Source organism: Podarcis liolepis (assembly GCF_965112155.1).
Source record: "Podarcis liolepis genome assembly, chromosome: 3".
Lineage (NCBI taxonomy): Eukaryota > Metazoa > Chordata > Lepidosauria > Squamata > Lacertidae > Podarcis > Podarcis liolepis.
This window is the reverse complement of record NC_139557.1, coordinates 80,725,572-80,752,511: the sequence shown is the minus strand read 5'-3', so window position 1 is coordinate 80,752,511 and position 26,940 is coordinate 80,725,572. Positions and strand designations below refer to the sequence as shown.

Below are 26,940 nucleotides of genomic sequence, written 5' to 3'. Positions count from 1 at the left end.
AATGAAACAAGGCCTTGTTGTGTGGCATGGGGGGGCAGAATTTGACTCCCCCATCCCTTGTGCTGCCTTTCCAAAATCAACTAAGTGAGGGGCTAGGATTTGGGAAGGTGTTGCGAGGCTCTGGCAGGGTCCTAGAGCTCCCCAGCTCATGTTCGAGCCCTCATGTTTCCTTCCCAAAGCCCAGCACCTCGCTTACCTGGCTTTGGAAGGGCAACACAAGGGCTGTGGGGGCGGGATCAAATGTTGAGGACTGCTGAAAAGGCACTGGGCTGTGCGTTGGATCAGCCTGATTTATATACTTTCCTATCTTGGTCCTAGTTTCGGGGGGGAAACAGCCTTTGTCATATTGTACTAGGAACTTGAAAAGTGAATGCATCTCATTTGGTTCTGTTGGACCTTTCAGCAACTCGGTACCATCAACCATAGCATGCTTCTGAGGCATCTGGCTGTTTGCCTCTTTTCAGCCCCTGTGTGCCCTCAGAATCTCTCTCTGGCGATCTTCTGTAGCAAATTTTGTGTTTGCGTGGGTGACTACAGGAGGGGAGGAGTGGAAATGGAAGCCTTGTTAGATTTCACCTTAAATGAGTAAAAAAGAAACAACAAATTATCCACTTAGCACAACAGCATTCTTTTTATAGTAATCTATGTTTTCATTTGGGGATGCGGGTGGCACTGTGGGTTAAACCACAGAGCCTAGGACTTGCTGATCACAAGGTCGGCGGTTTGAATCCCCGCGACGGGGTGAGCTCCCATTGCTCGGTCCCTGCTCCTGCCAACCTAGCAGTTCGAAAGCATGTCAAAGTGCAAGTAGATAAATAGGTACCGCTCTGGCGGGAAGGTAAACGGCGTTTCTGTGCGCTGCTCGGGTTCACCAGAAGTGGCTTAGTCATGCTGGCCTTATGACCTGGAAGCTCCCTTGGCCAATAAAGCGAGATGAGCACTGCAACCCCAGAGTCAGCCATGACTGGACCTAATGGTCAGGGGTTCCTTTACCTTTACCTTTTATGTTTTCATTTTAAAGTCATTCTTGCCCCCTGAAATAAATGGGGTTGAAAGATCCATAATTTTGGCCAGATGTACTCAGACGTTAAAGTCAACAACTTAATGACCTATTTTTTCCCCATTTAATTTAACATTATGAAAGAGAGAAAGAGCATCAGTTAAGCATGTACATAACCCTTCCACTGGGAAAAAATTGTAACAAATGAATTTTGAAGTTTCTCCTGAATCCACAGCTGCAGCCTTGTTTGGACCTTCCTGTGCTTTATTTTCTAAGAAGAATAAGTTGAAATGTCTGTGATACAACATGAATTAGTTTAATCCTATTTTAAGCAATGCTCTGTAGTAGCTTTAAATAGCTTGACCGATATATAAATGATGTGAATTACTCAGTTTTCTCCAATGCAGTGTACAAAATTAGAGACCTCTTCCTTAATTATAAGGAGTATGTTTCTGAAACCTAAAAGGCGTAAATGTAAGCAAAATAATAATTTAGCTTACATTTAACACAGCAGGAAGTTGGATAGAAAATAATACTCTAAAGCAAAACTACTGCTATCTTAACTACTCCAGAGTTGCGCTTGATTAAATTATCACAAAGTGTTTCCCTCTGTTTTACTCAATGGATTACTGGTCCACTCAGTTTAGCTTTTCAAATGTGAATATTCGACCTTGCCTTTCGTGTTATATACTAGAGTGTGAAAATGTCACCTTACATATGTGGTTATTTCTATCACTCTTGTCTTTCATATGAAACCAAAGGTAAACACACCTTAATATTATAAGAACTAAAATTGTTGCAGAGAGCTTTTAGCAAAATTCAGACTTACCTCATTTATTAATTATCTCATTTATTAATTGATAGAGTTATTAGTTTGGTAAGTCAGCAGATTGCAACAGACACTCAAAAAAGTCTCTCACAATATCCTTGCTGATGAAATAGTAAATGTGGGCTGAATTACACTACTACCATGTCAATGGATTCAACAAATGGATTCAATGAGGATATAGAGGGAATGCTTATCAAATCTGCAGATAACACAAAACTCAGAGGACTAGTAAACTGAATAGATGACAAAATCAAGATTGAAAACTATCTTGGCAGGTTGGATACTTGGTTGAAAACAAGATAAATTAAATTCCTATATTTAGGTTCAAAAAAAATCAGAAGGATACATACAGGATTAAAGAGATCTGTTTGACAGGATCTAAAACTCTTAGCTGATGACAACATGAATATAAACCAGCACTTGCTAATCATAAGCTCTAATAACTGAAGCACAGAGTCAAGATTGCTAGTTGTAATACTTCTTCTCTATTCTGAACTGGTTCGGCCACTTCAGAATACAGTGTCCTGTTCTGGGCAGCACATTTTAAGAAGGACATTGACAAATTGGAGCATGTCTAGATGAGGGTGACCAGGATGGTGAAGCATGTATAAACCAATCCTTGCAAGAGATAGTTGAAAGATCTAGGTATGTTTATCCTGAAGAGGTGAAAATTAAGGGAGAGCATGATAACAGTCTTCAAATATCTTAGCAGCTGTCACACAGAAGATGGTGTAGACATGTTCTTGCATTGAATGTATCATCTAGTTGGCCCTGAGAAATCCTTGCCTATTTTAAACCCTCTGGGAGGGAAGCAGTCTTATCTCAACTGTACCGAGGTTTGGGGAAAAAACCAGGAGAGATTCCAGCTGTTTTTAATCTTCTCCAAGCTGCAGCACCAATGAGCCTTTGTGGGAAATGGTGTTGGGCATTCTCCTTGCCTGAAGGCAAACACTCTCTCCTAGACATTTGTGAATGTCTAGATGTCCAGTCAAACACGAACATATTATCAAAAGACCCAACACAAAAGCACAGTTGAATCAAATAAGCTGTTGCCAGATAAACATTTTTTAATTCAAGCAGGGACAAATGTCATGCTTTCAATGTCTGTTTTCTTTTTACTGTAACTATGAGGTACATCAAAATTGTTCAGAATAGGGGCCAGGGTGGTAGAGAAGTTAGATTCAAAATGGTGGTTCCTGGGCAGAGCTGGTGCTCAACATACAGTGGGACACCATCCACCTTCTTTTCACCAGTCTGCTTCTTTTTTGTAGTCATAATTGAATCTGGCCTAATTTGAAGCAAAAACATCCCACTTCCTCCCCTGCCCCATCCAAATGAAACCACTCCACTTCATTTTTTTTCCTTCCACTTCTATGACTGGGTAAGTCAATTACTATACACCATGACCTGTATATACTGGGAAGACTCTGCATATGAGATAGTAAAGGTCACTGTTTCTAACAGGCTAATTTAGAGGAGGGAGAAAGAATTATTGTGGCTATTGGGAGTCAGAAACCGCTGTCAATCTACTGTGACTCTTCCAGTGAACTACAAGTAAATGAAAACCTGTCTTCTGCCTATTCTGTTTGAATGAATGAATCCCGTTTGAATGAATGAATATCCAAACAGTATTTTTTTTTAAAAAAATTGAAAGTAGAAGAGAATTAAACAAGCTAGGTTTGCAAGCTTTTTATCACCCTGTGCTACTGTGCCCTTAACAACAGTTAGATCTGCAGAGATTCACAGAAGAGGATGTTTAGGTACATTCTTGAAAAGGTTTCACTTATTAATGTCTGTAAATCTAACTATTGTTAAGCAAACAGGATGAGACCCATCCAGCTTTTTTCTGATCATTTGGCAACGCTACAATGAATATTTCAATATATACGTTCATATTAATCCTTGAATTAATCTTTTCTTATATAGGTGAATATATAAAAAACTGGAGGCCAAGATACTTCCTATTGAAGACAGATGGCTCTTTCATAGGCTATAAGGAAAAGCCGCAAGATGTGGATCTACCATATCCTCTTAACAACTTTTCAGTAGCAAGTGAGTATCTTCAGTAACCACTCAAATTTTATTTTAACGGATCACCAAACTCACAGTACATTGAAAAACTTTGGAAAGGCATAGGTTTTAGTGTTGTCTTTTGGTTTGGTTAGAAATTTGAAATACCCCCCCCCCAAAGTCCATCTCCTATATGAAGTTTCATACACAAAATAGTTATTAGATCCCCTCTGGTAACTGGAAACATCTGCTGAAACCTGTATATTTTATATAGGATTGCTATGTATAATAATAATAATAATAATAATAATAATAATAATAATAATAATTTATTCCCCACCCATTTGCTGAGTTTCCCCAGCCACTCTGGGTGGCTCCCAATCAAATGTTAAAAACAGTACAGCATTATATATTAAAAACTTCCCTAAACAGGGAAAACTGCAAAACTCACATACATATCTATATAAGGAAGTTAAGTGGAGCCTTCTCCACATTTAAAAACAAGTTTTTAATAGAAATGCAATATGATGTTCCAAGCAAATCTAAAAAAAGATGAAATACATAAGTTGCTTTGCTAAGATGGTGTAATGTTTGCATCACAGTGTTGCAATTCACATTAATATTTCTTGGTTTACAAAAAATAAGGATCCATTCATTCTGTTTCCTAGGAAAATGTTGATGTTAAGTCATTAACCATGGTAATTTTAACAGTAAAATTATTTTAATCTGTTTCAAGGATCATAACAGAAAATTTTTCTGAGGGGAAAGAACATCAATAGTTTAGTATATCAGAAATGCTACTTTACAGTTACAATTTATCATCAGTTTCAGTGCCCTAAAATCTTGATTGGATGTGGTGGCATTGAGTGTTATGAATGAATGAATGAATAGAAAGAGAATGGTAGGGTTGCCATATTTCAAACAGTGGAGCTCTTTTTGGCAAAGTTGTCTAGTATATGGTAGATATGGATCTAGACAACACATTACTTAAAGAGCTACATCCTTTGATGCATAAGCACTTAATCCTGAGTAGAATGATTGTTGTGCTGGATGATCAAGATGTTATGATGTTGTACTGGATCCCGAATTTTCGGACACCACCTTGTAGTGGGTGGTGGATCTTTTTGAACTCCTACAGTATGATTTGTGATGACCCTGTTTGTTGTGGGCTGCTGTACCCTCAGTCCTTGGGGGGTGGATGCAATTTCATGCCATCATGTAGGGAACACTCTTCTAAGTGTATAGTTTGGCATATTCTTAAGCTTATTTGAACTTCTAGTTCAAAGGGGATATTTGGGGAATGTCACACACCTCTCATTTTATTTCTTTTGATTACAAGTCAAGTAAACCTCCAAAATGACAAGATAAAAAAGTCACACCCATGAACTTTATAAAATCAAAAAATTTCCACACCCATGCACTTTTCTCAAAAGAATCCACACAGAACATTCCGTCAGTAAAAATAATGTTAATATTCCATGCGCACAAAACCAAAAGAATATGGTCATATCAGTCCCCATTAATCATGCAGTAATGTTTCAGAAACTTAGTAGATTTTGCAAATGAGAATTTTTATATGTGCTGCTCTTAATTTGAAAGGGACACAGGTGGCGCTGTGGGTTAAACCACAGAGCCTAGGACTTGCTGATCAGAAGGTCGGCAGTTTGAATCCCAGCGGCGGGGTGAGCGCCCGTTGCTCGGTTCCAGCTCCTGCCAACCTAGCAGTTCGAATGCACGTCAAAGTGCAAGTAGATAAATAGGTACCACCGCTCCAGCGGGAAGGTAAACGACGTTTCCGTACGCTGTTCTGGTTTGCCAGAAGCGGCTTAGTCATGCTGGCCACATGACCCGGAAGCCGTACGCCAGCTCCCTCGGCCAATAAAGTGAGATGAGCGCTGCAACCCCAGAGTCTGTCACAACTGGACCTAATGGTCAGAGGTCCTTTTACCTTTACCTTTACCTAATTTGAAACTCACTATAATTCATAACCTATATTGCAAAATAAAACAATATATATGTACTAGGTCAGTCACAATACCTAATAGTGGAAATAATAGCACCCAGTGAGCCATGAGGAAGCATAACTTTATTGCTATTATTATTTATTTTATTTATTATTCTATTTAACATGTGTTAGCATGTTAATACAGTATGTTTTGTAGTTTAAAACCTATAGCAAATCATATACCAATATAGCTGTGTTTGCTGACACTTCCTCAGCTACAAAAGCAGTTGAACTATATAATTCTGTCCTTTTTTATCTGTGGAAACTTTAGAAGCTAGTGCATATATTGTGTCTCTCTCCCTCGAAAGAGCTTAGAAGGATTCTGACAGGATTTAGAATTTTCTAAAAATACTCACCTGCTTGTGTATTTGTTTAAGTGTTTTATTGTTGTAAACACCCTGGGTTTTCTTCTGAGAACAGAAATGCAGTGTATAAATGACTTGTTAAAAATGCCCAAGGAATCATAGCAGGAGGGGGCCTTGGAAAATGAGTGCAAGCAAAGGTTCTTTGAGTTGAGCAAGCATACAAGTTGCACTTCCCTTGCAGTTGTAGACAACACTTCTGGGACTTAAGCTGCTCTGTAGAATTGCTCATTAAGATGAAGATAATTTCAAATATTTATCATGGATTGACATCCACATAGAATGCCTAAAATTGTTGAACTGGACGTATGCATTTAGTAAGCTTCACTTAGGCCAGAGCTACACATTACATGAAATGTGTGGTAGCTGCCAAATGCAGCAACCACATGTTTAATTTCCCCCTCCATAACATCTTGAGGTGTGCTTCTTTGATCCCACTGAACATTCTTGGCTGCTGCTGTCAGGGAAATGAGCATTTCCATGATGTCAAGACCTAGGTAAGTTACCTTCATAATTACAGAGGGAGTGAAGGTAATTTACCATACGGTAGCCTTTTGGCAGAAGCTGACAAATGTAATGTGTAGTTTTGGCCATAGGAGAGCATCATATTGTATATATGTTGGTTCTTGAAATGGACTGTTCTTAACCATGTTGAGAAATGTTAATAAAAAAACTCTTTAAATTATTAAATGTCCTTAATGGAGGACATTAAATGTCCTTAATGGGAAAAACTATGCTGGAGGTTAAATAGTTAAACATTTAACAATTCAAACTTTAAACTTTTAATAATTTCTGAACAGATGATATGTTTTTTTGGTAGCTTTTTTTTTGGAACTGGCAGGTTTTAGGCCGTCTAATTGGCTTCCCAGCTTTACAGAGTAATTACAGCTTCAAGCAAACTTTGTCATCTGTGGTTCAGAATGGTGTAAGATAAACAAAATGTTTTGATATACAGCTTGTAGTTAAGAGCTGTTCAGGAGAGTTTAACATAACCGTGTCATTTAGAGACTAGTGCAGTTTTTGTTTCAAGCCAATAGTTGCAATATTACAATATTTTTGAGTGTGCCAGACATTTTAGGGATGTGGTAAGGAAAATCACTGGCATTTTTACACATAATTCTAAACCATGGTTTAGTGCTACATGCATGAGCCTCTTCTCCTTGGGCATGGTCACAATAGATTAGAAGCTTTTGCTTTTAAACTGTCCAGAGCCCTTTTTGTGTCCAAATTTAGGAAACTCTGGATATTTTAAAGTATAATTTAGCCAGGCCAGGCTCAAACTTGTGTTTTTAGTTCTAAAGTGTGGGTGGAGATATGCCATAGCAAGATGGGAGATGGGAGCACACAAGCATAAACCTCAATTTTTTGGGTGCTAAATTATGGTTAAGACAAAACAGTTGTTTCATGTTATAGAAATGATCCCAGTGGTTCAGAAAACCTTTAAAATAATGTTCACCATCCTCGCCATGGAACAAAAAAAGGGGAAACTTTTTCACACTTGGAATATTTTGCTAACATCATATTCCGATTTATTATTGTGACAGTGTTTGATCACTCCAGTTATTAAATTCTTAAAACTCTTATGACTGCAATTGTCTTGAATAATACTTAGAATGAAAGCTGTAAAATAATGATCCATATTTCTTGGTTGTAGATAACTATCATGCTGGGCCTTCCTATTTTTATTGGCTTGCTCATCTTTTTCAGTGATACTCTAGAGTTCCAACTGTTTTTTAATTGAGATTCATCTTTTTAATTACATTTGTTTATGTATAGCAGCAAACTTGAAGAGGAGATGATTGCAGTGTTCACTTGGTAGTGACCCAGCAATGGCTTGAACATTCTGAGCCAGTACCGATCGCCAAATTAATACATTTTGTACATTTCATTATTTTCCAACATTCTTTTTCTATAGGCCCATACAGTTTTCATTTATTAATAAACAATATTATAATAGTCCTTCATAGCTTTGTTTATTTAAGGGGAAGACATCTCGCTCAAAGATGGAGCCCCATGCTTTGGATGCTTAAGAGTTCAGGTTCAAGCATTATTAAGCATGATTATCATAATCAAAAGCTTGGGAGAATAGATATATCTTAACTTGGTGGTGGAAGTATGCTAATGTCAGCGCAAGACAGCTCTTGCTGGGAAGAACATCCCATAGATGAAGGGCCCCTACTGAAAAATGCCCTATCCCTTGTTGCCACTCTCCAAAGCTCTATGATAGGGGACATCAGGAGAAGGGCTTAAGATGATGAACTTAGTGAGTTTTAGCATGCATGTATGTGAAAATTTGATCATTCTATTTATCCATAGAGCAATACAAAGTAATTGTGTGGCTTTATGTATTTATTTGATACATGTCACCTTCAACATAGATTTATGCTCCATGGGTGGCTAACAGAGTAGTGAGTAACAAAATGTACATTTTTAAAAAATAAAAAAACAATTCATACGAACTAATGCAGCAAATTAAAACAGCAACAGCTGGTAAACTCAAACTAATACAGCAAATTAAAACAGCAACAGCTGGTAAAATCAAACTAATACAGCAAATTAAAACAGCAACAGCTGATAAACTCAAACTGTTCTAAGTTAAATAACGCTTATGATAGCAGTGCTTAGAAGCCTGGAACAACACAAATGTTTTTGTCTGGTACATAAATGACAGTAATGAGATATCTAGGTGGGCATCCTTGGAAAGGGCATTCCAAAGGTGATGAGCCACCACAGAAAAGACTCTCCAGTTGCTACTTTCCACGCTGTAGGAACATGCAGAGAAAGACTTGGGATGATCTAAATGGATGAGCAGATTGAAGAAGGAAGTGCAACAGATATATGGGTCCTAAGCCATGTAGAATTTCAAAGGTTAAGAGTAGCAATTTGAATTGAGCTCTGAAATTCATCGGCATCATTAGAGCTGTTTCACTACAACCAACCTAGCAGGGACCTCACCTGTTTTGCAAGATGTTTATAGTCAGAGGCTATGAGATTACATCTGCAAGAGATTACATCCCTTGGCTGCAGCTCACCTGGCCCTGTAGATTTGAATTAATTTAAAGTTTCCTTACTACCTCTTTTCCTAGCATGGTCTGCAGCTCCCTCCTTGCATCATTCATTCTAGTAATGCAGCCTTAAGTACTAATGTGTAATAATGTGTTGGATTGATATAAAAAGTATATGTACTTGGAACATATCCCCATATCCCCAAACAAGTTCATATCCCCATATTATAAAAAGCAGCATCTTAAAAATGTTTCTCCACCCCCCCTCCCCAGAATGCCAGCTAATGAAAACAGAGAGACCAAAACCAAACACATTTATTATCCGATGTCTTCAATGGACCACTGTGATAGAAAGGACATTTCACGTAGATACGCCAGAAGAACGGTAAGAAATGAATGAAAGTGTTTCTTGTTATATAGGCAAACTTCTATAAGGAAAAGATTTGCTGCAACTTCTAGTTTTGTGTGACACTTTCAGACTTTGTGTGCATTTCTTTCAAAAGATGTGAATAAGTATACACAAAATATTTCTAATTCACAGATAGCATCTTTAATGTTTTTATAACATTTTAGTTGGCTTTGTAATATTTCAGTCTTGTGTATTATTAATACATAGTTAGTTAGTTTATTTAATTAAAAAGGTGTGTTTTACCCTATAAGTATAAAGTATCAACATACAGGAAGATATAGTAGTTGATGTTGATTGCAAGTTTGCAATTTATTGTAATAATGTATTGTAATTCATTAATGTTGAGTTCTGCTGTATTTTGCATTGTCAGTTGGGTTCTGGTAACCACTGGTTGCTAAATTGCATATTGATTTGTGTTTCCTTTCATTATTCTCTACATTTAACTTTATTCCTAACTTTATCGTTCTTATACCTTGATTCTAAATATTAGTCAGAAGAAAAATTCCAGTACCATCAATTAATTGACACACTTTCCAAGGTCCCTGTACTACTTAGAGCAAATACTGATTCTCCTGGTTATTCTACTTCCTCTGTTAAGTGAATATAGTTGCCTGTCCAAGCATGAAACGGGGTGATTCGCTTCAGTAGTATTCACTAGGAAATAGCTGACCCAGCTTGACAAAGCATGAAAAACCTATGTTTTTTTGTAGTATGCTACTACCTTACAGTATCAGCCAGTGATTTCCTCAGCAGGAGTGCTGTGGAAGGGTCTGGTGTGTGCCTATGAAAACTTATCCAATGCTCTATGCCCAGAGTGGAGAGGAAGCATTGATTCCACCCCTCTCTACCAGCTACTGAGCAGGGGTATCTCTAAGGAGGAGGGAATAAAGATGGTTTTGGGTGTATTATTGTTTTTGTTTGTTATGGTATGTGTTTCTGTGATTTCTGTGATTGTAAACCACACTGTGATCTTCAGATGAGGGGCAATACAGTGGTGCCTCGCAAGACGAAATTAATTCGTTCCACAAGTTTTTTCTTCTTGCGAGTTTTTCGTCTTGCGAAGCACGGTTTCCCATAGGAATGCATTGAAAATCAATCAATGCGTTCCTATGGAGACTGTCCGGGGACAGAGGGGAAGGCGCGCGCGGACCTATTTTAAAGCAAGGGAAGGGGCAGCGGGGAGAATCGCTTCTCCCCGGAGATTGCGGGGCTGGCAACGGGGAGAAGCGATCTTCTCCCCGCCGCCCCTTGCTTCAAAAGAGGTCCGGGGACAGCGGGGAAGACACGCTGCGCTTCCCCGCTATCCCCGGAGCTTGCGGGGCAAGCTTCGTTTTGCGAAGCAAGCCCATAGGGAAATGCGTCTTGCGAAGCGGCTAAGAAAACGAAAAACTCCTTCGTCTAGCGAGTTTTTCGTCTTCCGAGGCGTTCGTCTTGCGGGGTACCACTGTGTAGAAATTTAATCAATACTAATAATTTTTATATAAACTTTATAGTATCAGGATATTGCAGGTCTGGTTTTTTTAAATTCAGAAAAGCTTTTGGGTAAAGAGCATGCCTTTAAAGGTTATTGTAGATCATTTGTCCTGAGCACAAAGATCCAACATAGCTTAAAAGATTGGACAGGATACACAGACATTTGCAATACCATTCAATTCTTATGAAATAGTCTTTTGCTGTAGATTTTTGGTCCAGTTGATTCCTTACATCTGCTGTTAAGCATGTAGCTCTCTCATGGGCACAGCTTTCTGATCATGGGAAATCTGCCTTTGGAAAGTCAGCACAAAAGGAAATACCTGAGCACAGGGTGCAATGTATACAGGAAAGGCAAATGCAGTAGGTGATTTGATTTCCCTCCATTTTTTCTATATTTTACACAGTTTATGTATGTATTCCCTCATGTCCCTTTTAGTTGTATTTTTATGAAATGTATTTATTAATAAAACTGACTTATTTTTGATAGGGAAGAATGGACAGAAGCCATCCAAGCAGTAGCAGACAGGCTTCAGAGGCAGGAAGAAGAAAGAATGAACTGTAGTCCAACCTCACAGATTGATAATATAGGAGAGGAGGAGATGGATGCTTCCACAACCCACCATAAAAGGAAGGTAATTGGGGATTCCTTCCTACATTTAAAAAGTGTGATCTTACTGCATTGGCATATTTCAGCTTGTAATTTATGGTGAGCTCAGTTTTCCAGTAATTTTGTGAATTTCATTATAATAAATTTGGAAAGCTAAAATTCCAGAAATTCTAATTGTGCTTAACTCCTTCTAAATTGCCATTACATATCAGACACAATGACAAATGATGCTTTGTTCATGATATTCTCATTCCTGTTATTGTAACTTAAAATAAATTTAAAGATCTGTATGCCTGGCAACTAAAAATACGCTATCTTTGCGTAAATTATTCCTTCTTCAAACAGAGAACTGTACTGTTAAAATATATTTTATTGATTCTGAAAAGGATTGCCATTTCAGTGGATTGACCCTTACCCTTCCAACCCAGTGACCAAGCAGCCTCCAAGACTGCTGTAATCAGTTGCAGTGTTTCCCCACAAAAGGCCACAAGCTCATGGTTTCCTGGCTAGTTGAGAGCTCTTAGCTGTTTGGCAATGGTCACATGGCCATGCATCCCTGAGCTATCTTGGGCACAGCTGCCTGTGCTAAGGACAGTCTCATCAGTGCAGCACTGTAACATTTGTGGATCATTTCCATAGATTACACTTGGCATATTTTGGACTTTGTGGTAACTGTAGGGTCTTGACTGTGGGGTGTTCGTAAATTGTATCATACCACAAGTGCAATATTATATTTAGAGCTGATATGAAATGTTTTGCTACAGATGTTGAAATGTGACAGCTAGCTGAAAACTTGCCAAACAATACAAACTGCAGATGGAAAACAATTTTCAGAAGCCAGAATGTAATCAGTGTCAAATATACTTCTTTTAAGACCAATAAATACTGTTTCAGGTGTTACTAACACAAAACCTTTCATGTAGGTTGTCTTAATATTCAGCAGTTATTAATAGTAGACAACAAAGAAATTTTTAAAATCATATGAATTTATGTCACCATTCAAAATATCTTCCCATTCAGCTTATACTATGTAAAAACAATTTAAAACCATATTACTATATGCTATATTACTATGTGCTAGTAATAATAGCAGTGGTGAAACCTTTCAAATATTTTAATTCATTTCCATCAGCCAGTTATCCTAATAAAAATAGAGGCTTCTGCCTCTTAGCCACCTTAACTAAAATCAGTAATGAATAAAAACATTTTAGTGCCATCCTAAATGATAGTAAGGAAGGGGCTGATTGTATCTGTCAAGATGAGGAATTATTCAGAGTTAATTCAGGTCTGTATTATATTAAAGAATAATATTGCTTGTATTTTCCTTGACCTTTTAACCTCCCAAGCCCCTTTATTATTATTTCTTATTTATTAAATTTATATACCGCCCTATACCCACAGGTCTCAGGGCAATTCACAGAATAACATGAAAGCAAACATTTACTGGTAACACTTTTATTATTATTATTAATTGATACGCTGGACAACTTGACTAAAATGATTTTAGTTGTTAATACTATATCATAGTATATTTAGGGGTTTCCATTGTGGTGTGCCCACCAGTACCTTCTATGGCACTTGCAAAAGGTGTTGATAAATATCCCCTCAAAACCCCACAATTCTGCAAGACTGTTAACTGTTCCTGTTCAGTTCCTGTTTGCACTGACTCAGCCTCTCCTACATTGAGCAATACCCCCTTAAATGTGCCCATATTTTGTTGGATACCAGGATTGAGCATCTATTCTCCCATCCATTTTAATATCTTAATATCATTGATTGTTGTACATAGTTAATGTTATACATTAGCTTTGTCACATATTTCTATGTCTAAGACCAGTGATTTTTGTAGCAGATGGTACTCTTATGTGTAGAACATAATCAGATTATGAAACAAAGAAAGACAAGTGCTCTGTTCCAAGGAATAAATCTGTACAGGAAACAAAGTATTTATTTAAGTTAAATAAAAAATTGTTTTATCATCATTAATCTGATTTTACTTCAAGCTTTTCCTTTCAAACGCGTTTTTAAGTATCAAGAATCCCCCCCCCATTCTTTTGCCTATTGTGGCATCAAATAGTGCATTGGAGATCAGGTGGTTCTGCCATGCTTGTGGCATTGGAGCAAAGAAACAAGCCACCCCTGAACCATGTGTGAGTCCACCAACAGCTGTTGGTTCTGTTGTGCATTATAATTCTGCATTATAATTTTGGTACAATGGAGCCATGTGGACATGGTGCTGTATTTCAGTGGGCATTATTACTAACTTAAGTCCATTGATTTTAGTGGGTCTACCCTGAGTATGGACGTGGGTGGCGCTGTGGTCTAAACCACTGAGCCTAGGGCTTGCCGATCGGAAAGTCGGTGGTTCAAATTCCCGCGACAGGGTGAGCTCCCGTTGTTCAGTCCCAGCTCCTGCCCACCAAGCAGTTCAAAAGTGCAAGTAGATAAATAGGTACCGCTCTGGCGGGAAGGTAAACAGCGTTTCCATGCGCTGCTCTGGTTCACCAGAAGCGGCTTAGTCATGCTGGCCACATGACCCAGAAGCTGTCTGCGGGGAAAAAAGCCAGCTCCCTCAGCCTATAGCGCGAGATGAGCGCGCAACCCCAGAATCATCCGCGACTGGACCTAATGGTCAGGGGTACCTTTACCTTTCACCCTGAGTATAGCTTAGTGAGACCCATGTTATTGAGAAATCAATTACATGGTAGTGATAAATGATGATAGAACTTGCAGTCCAATAACTTCTGTAGGGCACCATCTTGGGTTCCTTTGCCCTAGGCCAGGGGTCTGCAACCCGCGGTTCCGGAGCCGCATGTGGCTCTTTTACACCTTTGCCGCGGCTCCGGGGCGGATACTAGCGAGGGGAGGAGGCGCATTGTGCGCCCCGACACTCCCCACTGTGGCGGGCGCTGTAATGGCTGTGACGTCGCATGGGGGCGGTGCGTGCATTAGTCACGCACCATCCCAACGTCACCTTCCCGCCCGCTGTCAGATCAAGGCTCCGGAGATATATTTGTTTTAAATGTCACAATGGTTTTGCGGCTCCCAGTTTTTTTTCCCTTCGGAAACGGGTCCAAGTGGCTCTTTTTGTCTTAAAGGTTGCAGACCCCTGCCCTAGGCTGTTCAGCTGCTTGGAAAATTTCTGAGCCCTACTGATGAGAGCTCTTTAGCTGCAGGAAAAATAAACAAAGAGATGAACTTTGGATTTACTTTCCAAAAGCCCACAGGGACAGAACTTAACAAAACCTTATGAAGCATTCATAGAATACAAGGGGTAGCTTTAACTACTATGCGTTCTTAATGTGTGTTTTAGTGAGATATTTCTCTTTAAACAAAAAAAAGTCGATTAAACTTGAGGATATACATTCGGAAACAAAATAGTGGATAGCTGTCTGTTTAGGGTTCTTTGTAGGCATACAAAATTCCTGACACTCTAGGTGGCACTGTTGCACTATAGCAGATCAAAGGAGTTTGTTACACCTGGCATTCCAGTTACTAAGGTTCCAAACAATAGTTAACTTTCAAATATTTGGAAAGCTATCATTTATGCCCAACCTATAACTAAAATGTCCCAAGTTCCACCCAAGATGGTCAGGTGCAAAAAAGGACAGGCTCCTACAACTTGGTTTTGTAGAAAAGGTGATTTGAGCTCACGACAAGCTACAACTTGCTGAAATTTCCTCTTCATTACAAATATTAAAGATTCAGTAACACTGTTCTCTTTCCCGCCTAGCCACCAACAGGGAGACATATTTTAATCAATCCTTAGTTGCCAAAGCTGTCCCCCTTCCTTTTTTTGAAGCTTTTTCTTCAATGAGATTATTCCATAATAAAATCCCTCTTTCTGTTGTGAAACTTCTTATAGCAGACAAGGTTTGTGTACTGATGTTTTGCTTTTCTAAGGCCTTGTTTAGATTGCTAAAATTTTATTTTTGTTCTCTTATAACAGATAAAACAAACAATTTGCAAACTCTGTACTCAAAATAAACAAGTTGATTGTTGGCATTATGCTGCAGTCTGTGACTGGCATGGCATATGATCAGCAGACCATGTACATTCAGAAAATCTGCCCATGTGGAGCTTCAGAGCCAGCAGCATTATGGTGTTAAAGAAAGCTTAGTGAGCTGTCGTATTTCTGCGTCCCTTGGCTCCTCTGCAGTTCATAATCATTTTTAAACTGGCATCAACAACAATCAGTCAAAGCTAATAATTATTCTTATGTGTAATGTATAGTCACTTATGGAATATAGGATCACTGACATTTTATACATGGGCACATCTCCCGCGTGCAAACAACTGTCCATACATATCGGTCGTTCTTGAAACAAACAAGGGAGCTAAAAATGTGACCTTACAACAGAGGGTTTTTTCTGTTTGGAACTTCATCCATGTGATCTATACACTTGTGCCTTTTTCTTGGTAACTGTGGTGTTTCATGGCAGGACAGTAGCATTTTAATGAATACAACATCTGCAAGGTGTAAATCCTATTAATTCCTAGTCTTGTGCTCCATACAGACAATGAATGATTTTGATTACTTAAAACTACTTGGCAAAGGCACGTTTGGCAAAGTTATTCTGGTTCGAGAGAAGGCAAGTGGAAAATATTATGCTATGAAGATTTTGAAAAAGGAAGTTATTATTGCAAAGGTACACTTCTATATTTAATACACTATTACTTATAAATATACCTATGTGCTGAAAATAGCTTAATTTGAGACTGTTGGTGATGACCCAAGTGGGTTGGGTAACCTCACTCTTTGTGGGATGGAGGTAAAGAACTCAGGCTGGCAGGAGAAGTCCCCTCAGTTTTTTCTCTCCTGCCTGACAGATCCGATCGTTTTCTCCTGGCTCTCACTGATCTTCCTTTCAGCTAAGTTCTTCTACTTTCAAATATTCATTATTTTTCTGGTGTTTTCCAGTTCCCTCCTATTCCTCTTTCACTTTCCTGTTGTGTTTGATTTCTGACTTTACTCAGTTTTTACTCAGTTTTTTTCCTTCCTCTGCTACAAATCTTGTTTGTATAGACCTTATCTATAAGACAAATCTTGAAAGTTGTCTGTCTGCTGACATAGCAGTAGAATTACTTAGAACAAATTAACAAGTGGTTGAAGCAATCATGATTTGTTAATAGTTTGCAGCAATTTTCACCAGTCCGGGTTGCCCACATGATGCTGCATCCATGTTTTTTTGTTTTTTAGGAGTGACCAAACCATTAGTTAGCATATGAAGCACCCTGAAAAGCTTAAAATTGTGGGTACAGTTAAGTGATTTGCAGAAGCTGTTGTGCTTAAGAAGTGATGGTGGCTGACGGACTCCATATCTGGGTGTGGGTACCTTGGGGGTTAGAGAGGTTGCATAGATATTGAGGACAAATACTTAGCACCTAACTAAACTTAAAAGCATTCCTATTGTCACAGTTGTGTTTTCTAATAGGAAAAAAGTTGTGTGGCCTTCGCCCGTTCTGGTTTCCCCCCCATCCTCATACCTTGCAAAGATACTGTGGGCACTTAAGTATTGTAGTTGTACAAATATATTTGTTTCAAATATTCATTACTACAATTACATTTTTTTTTACCCTTTAGGATGAAGTGGCTCACACACTTACAGAAAGCAGAGTACTAAAAAACACTAGACATCCTTTTTTGACGGTGAGTATAAATTATGATTTTAAGTGTAAAGCTATATGAGAGGGAAAAGTTACAGGTTCCTGTCATCAGTATAGTACTGTTTCAATCCCTTCTTTGGGGTCATGTTTGACTTTTGCATGAGATATTGGAACATGGTTCATCTCTTAAACTTGCTGTTTCAGAGACAGCGAAAGCAACATTTGTGTTGCAGTTCATCTTATGTCAGATTTGAAATCAGTCTTCATACCACTGGGAGGAATGAATAAATATTGTAGAACAGAACCTTGTCTTCTCTGCCAACTTCCTATTTGACTTTTTTTTTATTCTTAGGGGTAGAAGGAAGTGATATATTCAGACCCATCTTTCTGTTTTACTGTCCACCAGGTTTGTCAGCCTCTTGTACTTACAGTATAAGAGAAGAGTTTTTTCAAAGATGATGTTTCTCATATTTGTGTCAGATGAATTCCTCTTTTCAGTGCTAGCTGGTGTTTTCACTACCTAATTTTTCACAAGTTTATCTTCAGTATTGGTAAATATAGAAACTGTTAAAATATTCATATCATTTAAAAATTAATTCCGTTCTGAAGAATTTCCAGGCTTGTATAAGGTAGTGACTCTATTCTATCTAGAAAGTCTTTCTCTAAGTAACAAATAATAGCCACCAGTTAATGCCAGCCATTACATAGATAAAAGATCTATGTAAACAGGACATATACAGAACCCTGATAAATGCAGCCAGAAAGTACTCTGGAGCCTGATGATTTGCCATGTTGATGTCAGTTCCTTTGGTAAACCCATCCATTGCCAGGACCCAAGACATTTTTGGTCTTGAAGTATTTGCATCACCAGCTATGTTTTGAAGATTTGCCAATTACCGGTGTTAATGTCCACATGATGGTGCTGGACTAAACAGATGGAGGACATCAGCTCTTATCAACTTCATAAACTGTGACATGTTTATTTAAAAAGGAAATAGAAGCAGTAATGGGACCTTCCTTTACATCCTGATATATGTTTGGGTTGCTTCTGTTTGATCTTATAATTCATTAATATTGCAGTAGTCACAAGAACTATAAATTATGAGATAGGATTTAGAATGTACAAATTACAAATTACATTTCCCCCATCATTCTTTAAATGCTTCAAAGGGTAATCAGTTGTGCTACTTTTTTTCCTTTGTTACCAACTCATTCATCTAACTTATCCTAAGCTGTAAGGAAGTTTGTGGTGCAAAAACTATAAATACTGTCTTTGTACTTGAGAAATTTTCATGTTACAAAAAACCCCCCACCATGCTTCTGTAGTGGCTTCTAATTTTTGTGGAACTCTTCCCACTTGGTCACTTCTGGTGTTTTAGGATTAGTGTTTAGGAAAACACCCATCTGTTTTCAATAGATCTTTGAGTTTCAGTGGATGTTGTATTGGATGAATGCTGCTTTTGAACCTGTTGTGGTGGTAGTTTTAACTGTAAGATTGTTTTAATAGATTTGTGGAGTGAGATGGGACATGTGTTTGTTTTATTATTTTTAACCTGATTGTAGCCTCTTTTGATAGAAATAAAAGAAAAGCAGAATATAAATGTATCAAAATAAAAGAATAAATATACAGACTTGGTTAGATATTGATATTCAGATGTGAATGTTTGGAATCTTTCATTAATTCTATGACCATTAAAAATATATATTGTCCCAATTCTTGGATTTGCAGTCATAACTGCTCACATCATATATAGGTATTTGTCAGCATGTGGTATAGATCTTGAGGATTTAATTGGTTTGCATACTGATTGAACTTGCTTTCAGTTGAAAACTCTTTCTTGCCAAAAGAAATTATGCTTTTATGCACCTTATTTCTCCAGTCCTATGCTTATTGAGGTAGATACCCACCACCGTATAAACAGACATGCCTTTCCCCTCCCCCGCTGCAGTCCCCACCACAATTTGCTTCCGAGAGCCCACCAACACTCTGGAGTACATGGGGAGACTTGGGGGGGGGGGGGAGGAACAGCAAGTCCCATTGTGCTTGTGAAAGTTCATTCCACTGACATCATTGAACATCTTAGTTGGAATAAGTCCTTGATCACAGTGTGGCTTACTTCTTAGCAGAAAGGTATCCAGTTGTGCTGCACATTAATTAAATAAAAAAGATGCAACTAAATGTTATGAAAGCTATTCATAACTGCATTTTTTGTTTGTTTTTTCTTTAAGTCTTTGAAATACTCATTCCAGACAAAGGACCGTTTGTGTTTTGTGATGGAATACGTCAATGGAGGAGAGGTAAGTCAGACAATGTGGTTTGTGGTGCTGTTCTGATCCACACACACCCTTGAATTACAGATCTTCATTTTTTTCTTTGTTCATGTATTCCTTTGTTAAAACCACGAAAACATTAGTTTTAGCTGCTAGGCATGATGGCTGTTTTATATCCAGTATCAGAGGCAGTATATCTCTGAATGTCAGTTGCTGGAGTGTGTCCTGTTTATTGTCTTCTCATAGGCCACCACAAGAACAGAATGCTAGGTGAACCTTTGGTGTGATTCAGCAGGGCTCTTCTTGTGCTCTTAGTTCATTAGAAGTTTAAAGTGGGGGTCCAGGCCCCTCCCTGGCCAAGTGCACTTCTTATGCCAGAGTTTTTCATAAATAAATAGTGTCTTGAATTATTGCTAAATGGCAAAAAAAAAAAGTTGTTACAAACTTTTCTTTCTTGCATCTCATTGGCCAAGTCTAAAAAAATATTGAGCTTCTGAACATTGCTTTTGGAAATAATAAAACATCACTTTGCTTCTTTTCATACTTTACTTTTGATTTTCCTCAACTTTGTCAGACAGTTTTGCCACCACTTTAGGCGTAGATGCTTCTCTTAAAGTAAATATTTTGTCTCTGTGTGAGGAGAGTGATTGTTAGTTGTTTGTACTAGAAATAGTCTACTTGCAGACAGGAATCAACTGTCAGAACGTGAAATTTCATCTGGAGGAAACTTGCAAGTTTCAGTCTTCAGTTTCTGGCTCTTACTTCCATACCCATCACTCCCTTCAATGCTCTACAATAGAATATAGTGAAGTTGGTTTTGCTAACCCTAGGTATTGTAAACTAGGTCTAGTGTTGGTGCAGATGCAATGCAGATGCAGATGCAATGCAGATGCAATGCTATACCGGAATTGCATTGTCTGAAAGAAAATTTTAACTTCATGTGATTAGTCTGATGAAAATAGTTTCTGAGTGTTCCTGGGAACTTTTATATAGCCATGCTTAAGAAATAATTTACTGTACCTGCAATATACCATAGCAGAGCTTTCCAGACTTTTCAAGTTGGTGACACACTTTTTGAACATGCATCATTTTGCGACATAGTAATTCAGTTTTACTAGCAAACTGGAGGTTAAATTTGTGTGACGCACCTACACACTGCAGCCGACACACTAACATGCCATGACACACAGTTTGGAAAGCTCTGTACTGTAGTACCTTGCAGTTGTGTGTATGAATAATAAACAGTCCCAATGACTTCATTGCTAAAAAATAAAAATAAAAAATGGAGGGAGGGGACAGGGGAAGAAAAAAAATTAGAGAATGATGATGATGCACTTTTTTCCTCTGGTAACTGAAGGTTAAATGGGTAGCAAGCAGAATGCCTTAAACAAGATTGGTATATTGATTAAAATGCTGATTTAACAGCTCGTTTTTTCCCCTTGGAAACCTGGAAAAGATAAGCCAGCTGCTGTCTAAGAGTGCTGAGTGTCCACTGAGAGTACACTATCTATCATCACAATATGGTGATGAGAGGTGTTTTATGTTTCTGTTAATTTCCCCCACTAAATCAGTAATTATTGCAATCCTGTCCCTGCTGTTTACCCTGCAGCTGTTTTTCCATTTGTCGAGAGAGCGGGTGTTCTCTGAGGATCGCACACGCTTCTATGGTGCAGAAATTGTTTCTGCTTTGGACTATCTGCATTCTGGAAAGATTGTGTACCGTGATCTCAAGGTAAAAAAAGAGAAGTAATCAAAATGTTGTTTTTGAAAAGACTATTGGGACAAACACAAAGTAATTATAAAGTTACAGTGTTTTGAGGAAAGTAACTAGCCGAGGAAAAAAAGTGCACTGTAGATTGAAGTTCAGCAAAATACCCACACCCCAATTTCAATCTATAATATCTGTATTCTGTTATTTATTTAAGCAATTGATATGGAAGGTTGGTCCTTGTTATGTGAATGAAGATGAATATGAATATGTATGTTGTGTACTTGGCTGGAATGAGGTGATTCATCATGTGAATGTTCATATAAGTAAAAGAGGCCCCCATACAGCCACAAAATCTTGTAGTGCAGCAGAACCCTTGGTGCCTTATGTTCGTGAGTTAGCTTCTCCAAGAAAACAATATACAGTTTTTTTATTCCACATGTCCAGTGTAATATTCAATGCATGCTTCAGTCTTCGGTTATAGATAGGTAGTCTTGTGAGTAGGAGGAATATAATTAAAGAATTGAACAGTAGGGTGTAACTGGGTCTTTAGTTGCCTGTTTACCAATTATGGATGTAATGTTCCTCAACCCTTGATCCCAGAAACCAGAATCAAAATGACAGTCCCAAACATATGCCAGTAAGTGCCCATATTAGAGTGGTCCCAGCAACAGCTATTAGATCCTAGACCCAAGATATGAGCAATCCTAGCTGGTGTGTCAAACTACACTGGTGCACCACTTTGAGAGTGTTCTCCTGTGCGTTGGCAGAAACTGAGGAGAAGAGGCTCAATAGACCAGATTATCGCTGAAGTATTTTCATGGAAGCACTGAACTTAGCAGAGAAGAAGCAACATAAGGGCAATTCTATGCAGAACTTAGGCTGAGTAGTGCAAGAGGGCTAAGCTTAGATGTTGCCTGTTATATAGGAACTGGAGCTCTGTTTCAGAAACTGGTTCTGTCTTCACTGAGAGGAGGGTCTTCATTTAAAGGGCCCCAGTCTTCTCCAACAAACTTTCACTCCAATGGGGTAGTGATGAGTAGAATCACTGAGCCAAAGGAGAGTAACACAAGAGTAACATCCACACCATACATTTAAAGCACTTAACTTTCTCCAAAGGATCCTGCGAACTGTATTCTACCCCTCATAGAGCTACAATTCCAAGCACTCTTAACAAACTACAGTTTCCAGGATTCTTTGGGGGAAGCCATATGCTTAAAATATATGGTGTGGATGTGACCAGCATCTGTAGACCAAGGGGGTACTGACTTCATAGGGTCTTGTTGAAGTGCTTCCAGTAGGTAAACTATATGTATATTAGATATGTTCTAAATCTCAGGTTCTGGCAAGGGGTAACAATATTACTGATCCATGTTGGCACTACAGTCTGCCACTGCTAAGATTAGGTGGATTTCTGAACTCACAGAAGGAAGTATCTGAAAATCTGGAACTCTAGTTTGGGTGTGCTGATACTTCCATGAAATTCTTTTATGAGTTTGCCCATCCTTCTCCGCTAATATTCGTTTCCAAATATTGTAGTATAGTAGATCTTGTTTGGCAGAGCATCACAAGAATCCTTATTCACAGATTGGCAAGAGCAATGACATCTGTAATCTCATTAATTGGCAGATCTCATTTCTCCCCTACTGTTCATAATACAGCAAAGAGTTTTGCATCACAATGAATATAGTTATTTCATATAATCAGACTTGATTTTTTCCTTTAAATTTATAACACAATCTTAGTTATAAGGACTGTGCATCTTTCAAGTACTTACCCTGAGTGATATGAGTGTACCAGGAAGAGGTTCATCATCACAACTGGTGTTTGGAGAATGTCATATACCATCGTCCCTCTTCCCGTTTTGTAGGATGTTTTGTAAGAATGTGAATCTGGTAGTCTGTGCTCTAGTTTCCATTTTATTTTTATGCCTTTTTAAAAACAGCCTGTGAAAGGTTTTGGTAGGTTTCATGTGACATTGAAGGAATAAGGAAAAGGTTAATTTTCTCACTGGTACATGGAGGGCAGTCCTGTTCCTTGGGATGGTCCCGCTTTCTTGCTGTGGCAAGCAGGATCCAGAATCTTATTTCCTTCTCACCCAGGGGAATGGGCCATCCAATTCACCAGATTGGTCCTGCCTGTTGCTTTGATTGGCTGTGTCCTTAAGGACCTAGTAATATTTGGGGTTCTTTCTTTCTTTCTTTCTTTCTTTCTTTCTTTCTTTCTTTTCTGTACCCCTTCTTCCTACCTCTAGCCTCTCTCTTTTTTTGGTTCCTAAACTCCAATTCCCTACTTCCCTGCTGCTCCCCTCTCCCGTTTCCCTTCTACCCACCTAGAAACCCTAGCCAGCAGGAAGCAACTAGCTGTAGGTAGTGTGGGGGTATCACCCACACACCCCTTACTCGCGTTTGGTGTGGAATGGCTGCAGGAGGGTGGTGGGGGACAAAGCTTTTGGAAAGAGGAAAGGTGGCTGCTTCGTCACTTGGTGCTTCAGTGCCCCCTTGCAGAAATGATTACAGAGCAGCTGCCAGGAAGGCATGTGGGGGCATGGAGCAGTGATGGGTCCTTCTTAGTGCTTTAGCATACCTTTTCTTAAAGCAGTGGAAGGGCAGCTGACCTTCATGCAGCAGAAGGCCTGCAATGGTGTCCAAAGCTCCAGCTGCACCAAGCAATCCCCTCTCCCATCACATGGATGGTAACAATTTGAGAGCTCCACAGCCGTGAGTGAAGCATTGCATTCAGAGCACAGCCATGTGTACGAGCTCTCTTTGTGATGTTTAGTGGGGGTTCATTGGGTAACCAGGTGACCACATTCACTATTTCCTATTGGATGAAAGAGGCTACTGTCCACTCATATTGGGCTGTGGGGAAATCACCTGGAGAAGGAGATAGCAGCTCATTCTCTATGTTAGCACATTCTCTATAAGGGCACAGAATTGTAGAGTTTGAAGGGACTCCAAGGGTCCAACCCCCTGCAGTGTAGGAACTCAGCTAAAGCATTCATAACAGGTTGCCATCCAACCTCTGTTTAAAGATCTCCAAGGAAGGAGAGTTCACTACCTCCCAAGGGAGACCGTTCCACTGTCAAACAGCTCTTACTGTCAGAAAGTTTTTCCTGGTGCTTAGTTGGAATGTCCTTTCTTGTAACTTGAAGCCATTGGTTCAAGTCCTACCTTCCAGAGCAGGAGAAAACAAGCTTGCTCCATCTTTCATGTGACAGCCCTTTAGATATTTGAAGATTGCTATCATATCTCCTCTCAGTCTCCTCTTTTCCAGGCTAAACATACCTAGCTCCTTCAAGCGCTCCTCATAAGGCTTGGCTTCTAGACCCTTGATCATTCTTGTTGCCCTCCTCTGCATATGTTCCATCTTGTCAACATCCTTAAATTTTGGCACCCAGAATTGGACACACTATTCCAGGTTTGGTCTGAACAAGGCAGAATAGAGTGGTACTATTACTTCCCTTGATCTAGACACTATACTTCTGTTGATGCAACCTAGAATAGCATTTGCCTTTTTTTTGCTGCTGCATCACACTGTTGACTCATGTTAAGCTGGTGGTCCACCAAGACCTCTATATCCTTTTCACATGTACTGCTAGTAAGCTAGCTGTCCCCCATCCTATATTTGTGCATCTGGTTCTTGCTGCCTAAGTGCAGAACCTTACATTTGTTCCTATTGAAATTCATTTTGATGGCTTGCGCCCAGTTCTCTGTCTCAGAGATATGTAGGGTGACTATATGGGTGTCTCTCTACACTTTTGCTGAGCATTACAGAATTGATGCCTTTTGACTCCCATTGTTTACAGTTGATGTTTATCCTATAGTGGGGTGTTTCATAGCAGGTAGAGGGTCTTTCTCACTCTGCTAGTTGGCCTGGTGGTTGAGGATTCTGGATCCAGAAGGAGGAACCATTCCAAGGAATAGGACTGCCTTCCATTTTCCACTGGGAGCAAAAGGTCACACAGTAAGCAAACGTCTGTTTTCTAGAACAGGCAAGAGGTAGGAAACCTCCACCCTGTGGGCCTAATTAGGCCCATCAGGCTTCCCCATTTGGCCCACAATGTCATCTCTGACATGCCAAACCATACCCACTTTCCCAACATCTGCTGTACATTGTCTAGAGACTATTGTAGTTAAACAGTATATAATTTTGTTTTAATAATAATGTAATATATGATGTCAAAAAACCTGGCTCAGCCAAAAGGGGGTTTGCAGGAACAGCTGGTGGTGCCTGCAAATCCCTGGGCAATGTCCTGGGCAACATAGTGCTTTAAAAGGGGCTTCTGAAGAGTCTTCGGTGCTGGGAGATCACTTGGTGACATTGGCGGATCGGCAGGTGGATGACTGCACCCACCTGAAAAGCTTGGCCTGCCAGGGGTGAGGCAGATAAGAGTCTGATCTGCTGGCCAGATCCAGTTCCCCATTCCTGTTCTAGAATCTAGCAGGTTTATTGATTTCGTTTTATGCTACTAGCATGATGTGATCACATATCCTTCCATAATTATATATGATTTCTGCACAGTTCAGAATACTATTATTTGGCTAAGTGACACAATATATTTTGTCCGTATTTTCTATCACTGTAATGGGCAAATTGGATCAGACTGCCAGATCAGCATAGATAAACATCATATAATGCATTACTACTCAGAAGTAGGTCATTTTGAGTTCAATGAGAGCTACTTATATGTAGCTGTATAGAGGAGCAAATAGGAATAATTTTTTTTTTATCTGTACATGGCAAAGTAAACAGTTGATACATATAAGAGTTATATGTATCACGTGTGGTCTTCGCATATTCACACTCCTATCCAGGCTTATGCTGATGTCTCTGAATGCTTGTGGAGTGCTCTTGAGGAATCGCAAACAGGCAAGCAAGCAGCAGTTGTCTTACAATTTGGCCCACCAAAATGAGCAGCTGGCATTAAATTTAACTGTGTTGTCTCACTTTTGCCTTGCAGCAAATGAAGTGGTTCACAAGGTCCTGCTGATCACCCTTGATGGAATGAAAAGTTCATAGGCCACTACTTTCAGTGTCTCTCTCTCTCTCTCTCTCTCTCTCCCCCCTTTGCTTCTAGAGCTCATTTCATATTTGATTCTCTAATTACAATTGCAAATAGTATGCAAAGTGAGTTTAGATCTGGTTATCTGAACTAGGAATATAAATTATTATATTATAAAAATACTATAATCAGAATGGCGATCATCCTGTGACGCTGTAAATGATACTTACAGGACCAAACTATGGGGCCAAACTAGACAAGACACAAAGGATCTGTGATCAAATTTCCTGCTGTTTCTATTTCTCCCTCCCTTTAAACTAGCTTTGGGAAGCATCTAATTTGCCACCGGAAACTATTATTTGACTCTTTGGCAAATAGTATTGTGTATGTGTGGGAATAGGATTAAGAAAATGTTACAGGGGCAAAGGGTTAAACATTATTGACCCAGCACTGTGGGCTCCGATTAAATCTGGGGACCCAGCAAATGCTTATAATAGAAGTTCGAAATGTTGGGAGAATTGATCACCAATTTCCAGTGCCTCATCTGGTTTGGCTCTTAATAATAGTAAAAATTGTAATAATGTCTACAAAGTTGCTGGGTGTTTTTGGTGTGTTTTTTTGGTTAAACAGTGATTTTCCTTTAAATGTT

The 26,940-nt window shown here is 39.0% G+C and overlaps 1 protein-coding gene and 1 long non-coding RNA gene across 7 annotated transcripts in view; one reads left to right on the top strand and one right to left on the bottom strand.

Annotated features, from left to right (window-relative positions):
- The window catches only part of AKT3 (AKT serine/threonine kinase 3), a 102,918-nt gene that overhangs the window by 53,945 nt on the left and 22,033 nt on the right, over positions 1 to 26,940 (top strand). For all 5 annotated transcript variants that reach the window (XR_014524492.1, XR_014524493.1, XM_083496907.1 and 2 more), the window contains 7 exons: positions 3,756 to 3,881; positions 9,485 to 9,596; positions 11,581 to 11,725; positions 16,218 to 16,349; positions 17,285 to 17,350; positions 19,537 to 19,605; positions 21,188 to 21,310. Coding sequence is in view for 3 of the 5 variants with exons in the window: in XM_083496907.1 (XP_083353033.1) it covers positions 3,756 to 3,881; positions 9,485 to 9,596; positions 11,581 to 11,725; positions 16,218 to 16,349; positions 17,285 to 17,350; positions 19,537 to 19,605; positions 21,188 to 21,310 (773 nt within the window). In the remaining 2 variants the exon portion in view is untranslated. The remainder of the gene's footprint in view (positions 1 to 3,755; positions 3,882 to 9,484; positions 9,597 to 11,580; positions 11,726 to 16,217; positions 16,350 to 17,284; positions 17,351 to 19,536; positions 19,606 to 21,187; positions 21,311 to 26,940) is intronic.
- LOC310704037 lies at positions 11,303 to 26,936 on the bottom strand. Of its 2 annotated transcripts, XR_014524505.1 has the most exons (7): positions 23,873 to 26,936; positions 23,064 to 23,232; positions 17,737 to 17,827; positions 16,391 to 16,762; positions 14,808 to 14,870; positions 14,402 to 14,467; positions 11,303 to 11,384 (listed from the first exon to the last, which is right to left on the bottom strand). It is a non-coding gene; the product is annotated as an uncharacterized lncRNA (long non-coding RNA). The 2 variants fall into 2 exon arrangements; XR_014524506.1 differs by lacking the exon at positions 16,391 to 16,762 and having other exon boundaries at positions 23,873 to 26,926.